At 38.5% G+C, this 2,568-nt stretch overlaps 1 protein-coding gene across 4 annotated transcripts in view; it reads right to left on the bottom strand.

Annotated features, from left to right (window-relative positions):
- The window catches only part of mon2 (MON2 homolog, regulator of endosome-to-Golgi trafficking), an 83,926-nt gene that overhangs the window by 7,267 nt on the left and 74,091 nt on the right, over positions 1-2,568 (bottom strand). For 2 of the 4 annotated variants that reach the window (XM_015393928.1, XM_015393929.1), the window contains 2 exons: positions 1,754-1,771; positions 1,121-1,249 (listed from right to left, as the gene is read on the bottom strand). In XM_015393928.1, the coding sequence (XP_015249414.1) occupies positions 1,121-1,249; positions 1,754-1,771 (147 nt within the window). The remainder of the gene's footprint in view (positions 1-1,120; positions 1,250-1,753; positions 1,772-2,568) is intronic. The other 2 variants (XM_015393931.1, XM_015393930.1) reach the window with 1 other exon arrangement.

Below are 2,568 nucleotides of genomic sequence, written 5' to 3' on the forward strand. Positions count from 1 at the left end.
GCCTGTAAGGTCTACAAAAAAAAAACTATCGATTAATCGAATCGTATCATATCGTGGTGTATTCTTGAGTATCGAAAATAATCGAATCAGTGGGTCAGGAGATCGATACTGAATCAAATCGCCATGATGGATGTGATTAACACCCATAGTGTGGATGCTCGATAACTTTAGCATCAGTATCAGTCCGATAAGTGAAATTGGTTTAGGTACTAGATCTGCTCAGGGCCCTGCACCTTCTTATGACGTTAACATATGGAAACTCCACTCAGACAAACTGTATTGCACCCGTTTCTTATTAATCTAATCCGTTTTGGAGTCTCAACATATTATTAACTATATGTTAGACGCTGCGTGATGTTATCATTGTCTGGACAACCACTATGTTTTACATCATGTGGCAATGTTTAGCCAATCATGTAGCGTAACGTCACTGGCATATGCAGGACTAGAGCAGATCTGGTACCTACACCGGGCCCATATTAACCACAGCTGTTTATTTCCACCTGTTGCTATTGAGGGGAAGGGAGGAGATGTGATCAAGTGTTGCATGTTTGGTCACATTAAAAGCATAAAGCAAAGGATAGTGGGTGTTTCATTGAAGAGACAATTGATGTCAGATATCAGATATAAACCATAAGGGCAGTATTATTATCTGGTATCCACTTTTTTTTTAAATCTCAATCAATAACACAGTAGTGAGGTTATAAAGCAGGATGTATGTTTGAGCTGATTGTTTGGCATCTGTTGTTTAATGCTGGATCAGTTTCTTTTAAAACTCTGAAAGTTAGCAAATGTTTAATCAGATTGCAGATTTAATGTAATTGCAGAAAAACTATGTTCAGAAAAAAGAAAGTAGATATAAAAAGGGTTCGATACAAATCTAAAAAGCTAAACAGCAGCCTTTAGCATGGCTTAACATGCAGAAAAGAGCTCTGTAGTCATATTCCCTAAACGTCAAAACTCCAACCAATATGGTTTACCTTCTAGACAGAAACCTTATTGTAAACTTAATAAATCCTTTATCATTGCTCATAAACTAGATCGTTTATCTTAGACACGTTTCATTCATCTGTTTAAAACGGTTTATTTAACTGGCTGGAAACTGACGGAGCATAAATACCTTAATGATGCTTTGCAGCACTTTTTCATTGATGACAGCTTTGTGGCACGCCGTTTTATGGTAAAGGTCCACCACCACCTCCAGGGAGCGCTCAGCAAAGGGCACGTAGTTTAAGGCAACCCATTCTGCCTGTGGAGACAAAGAGTTCCCTTTTATTAAAAAAATAAAAATAAAAATCACCCCACAAAGAAAACATTTTCCATTTCAAATCTGGCAAAGCCACGTTAAAAGCATGATTTAAAGGCCCACTTTGAGAAAGAAAAAGGAAACTTTAAAGCTGCTGTTAGGCTATTAGGGTGTTTGATGTTGCAGTCAAACAATTTGTCAAAGTGTGCCTTTAACAAATAAAGAGAACCACACGTTAGCGTGTGAAAACAAAGGGATCACCAAAAATCACAAAGTCAACAGAAAAATTAACTGCACATAGACGGTGCACACAGAGGTGGTGTAACCACCAGTTAGTGGCAGGCAGAGAGACGGGGCAGCATGGAGTGAGAGGGAGACGCAGATGAGACACGAGAGCCCGCAATGCCGACTGAGACGGGATCGCATCCCCGATCAGCACAGCTTAGTGCTATTATAGATGAGGGGAGGGTTGGTGGTGAGGAGGCTTAAGGAGATGGTGCAACTCACCGGTGCAAACAGCTGGATCTAAAACGTTTATCCGGTGAGTGGTTCCCAGAAACAAAAATGACAAAAGATTGAAGTTAACCTGCTGCTTTTAAAGCAGCTGAAGAGAGCTGCTGGCGAAATACACTTTAGGAAGAAATGTAGTTTCTCAAAAGTGCACAAGATCCAGAATGATATGAAATACCTTCTAAAAACTTTGCCCCCTGACTTTTCTGCACGACGAACAAAACCTTCAATGTATTTAGTTATTTTATGTGATACAGCGAATAATATGCAGGGTGTTTCTGTGAAGTCATAGGAAAAACAATGCATCAAAGGACAGGTACAAAGAGTTTACCGATAGTTTTAGGTTTGGACTTTGACTAGGCCATATAATCTGATTTAGGCCTGGGTGTAAACCTCAGATACAAAGTAGGCCAAAGTTAAAAACCAATAACTTGAACAAATGCCAGCAGTGATCTTTTTTTTTTATGGGGAGGTTATCTTCTTTTCTGTTAAAAAGATAAACCTTCCAGCTGCTGCAGACCTTCTGAATGATCTTGCAGGTCAAATATGACTCTGGGGGCCTGGTTGATAATGTCATTGATTACATGAATAAAGTCTTTTTTCTGCTGTAAGCCAAAATTTAGCTGTGATCTAAATCTTTGGAAATATTTTTAATTGTTTTAAAGGAAAAGTCCGGTCATATTCAGAATTCAAACTTCTGAAAGTTCTTTAAATATGAAATTATTACAAACTGTTCAGTAAATGATCACTGTTTTTAATTCAGAGTAATTTTCCTTTGAATGGTCTTTACTGGAGGCATCCATGTTTGTCAA

This window comes from Cyprinodon variegatus, unplaced genomic scaffold (assembly GCF_000732505.1).
Source record: "Cyprinodon variegatus isolate N-32 unplaced genomic scaffold, C_variegatus-1.0 Scaffold663, whole genome shotgun sequence".
Classification (NCBI taxonomy): Eukaryota; Metazoa; Chordata; class Actinopteri; order Cyprinodontiformes; family Cyprinodontidae; genus Cyprinodon; species Cyprinodon variegatus.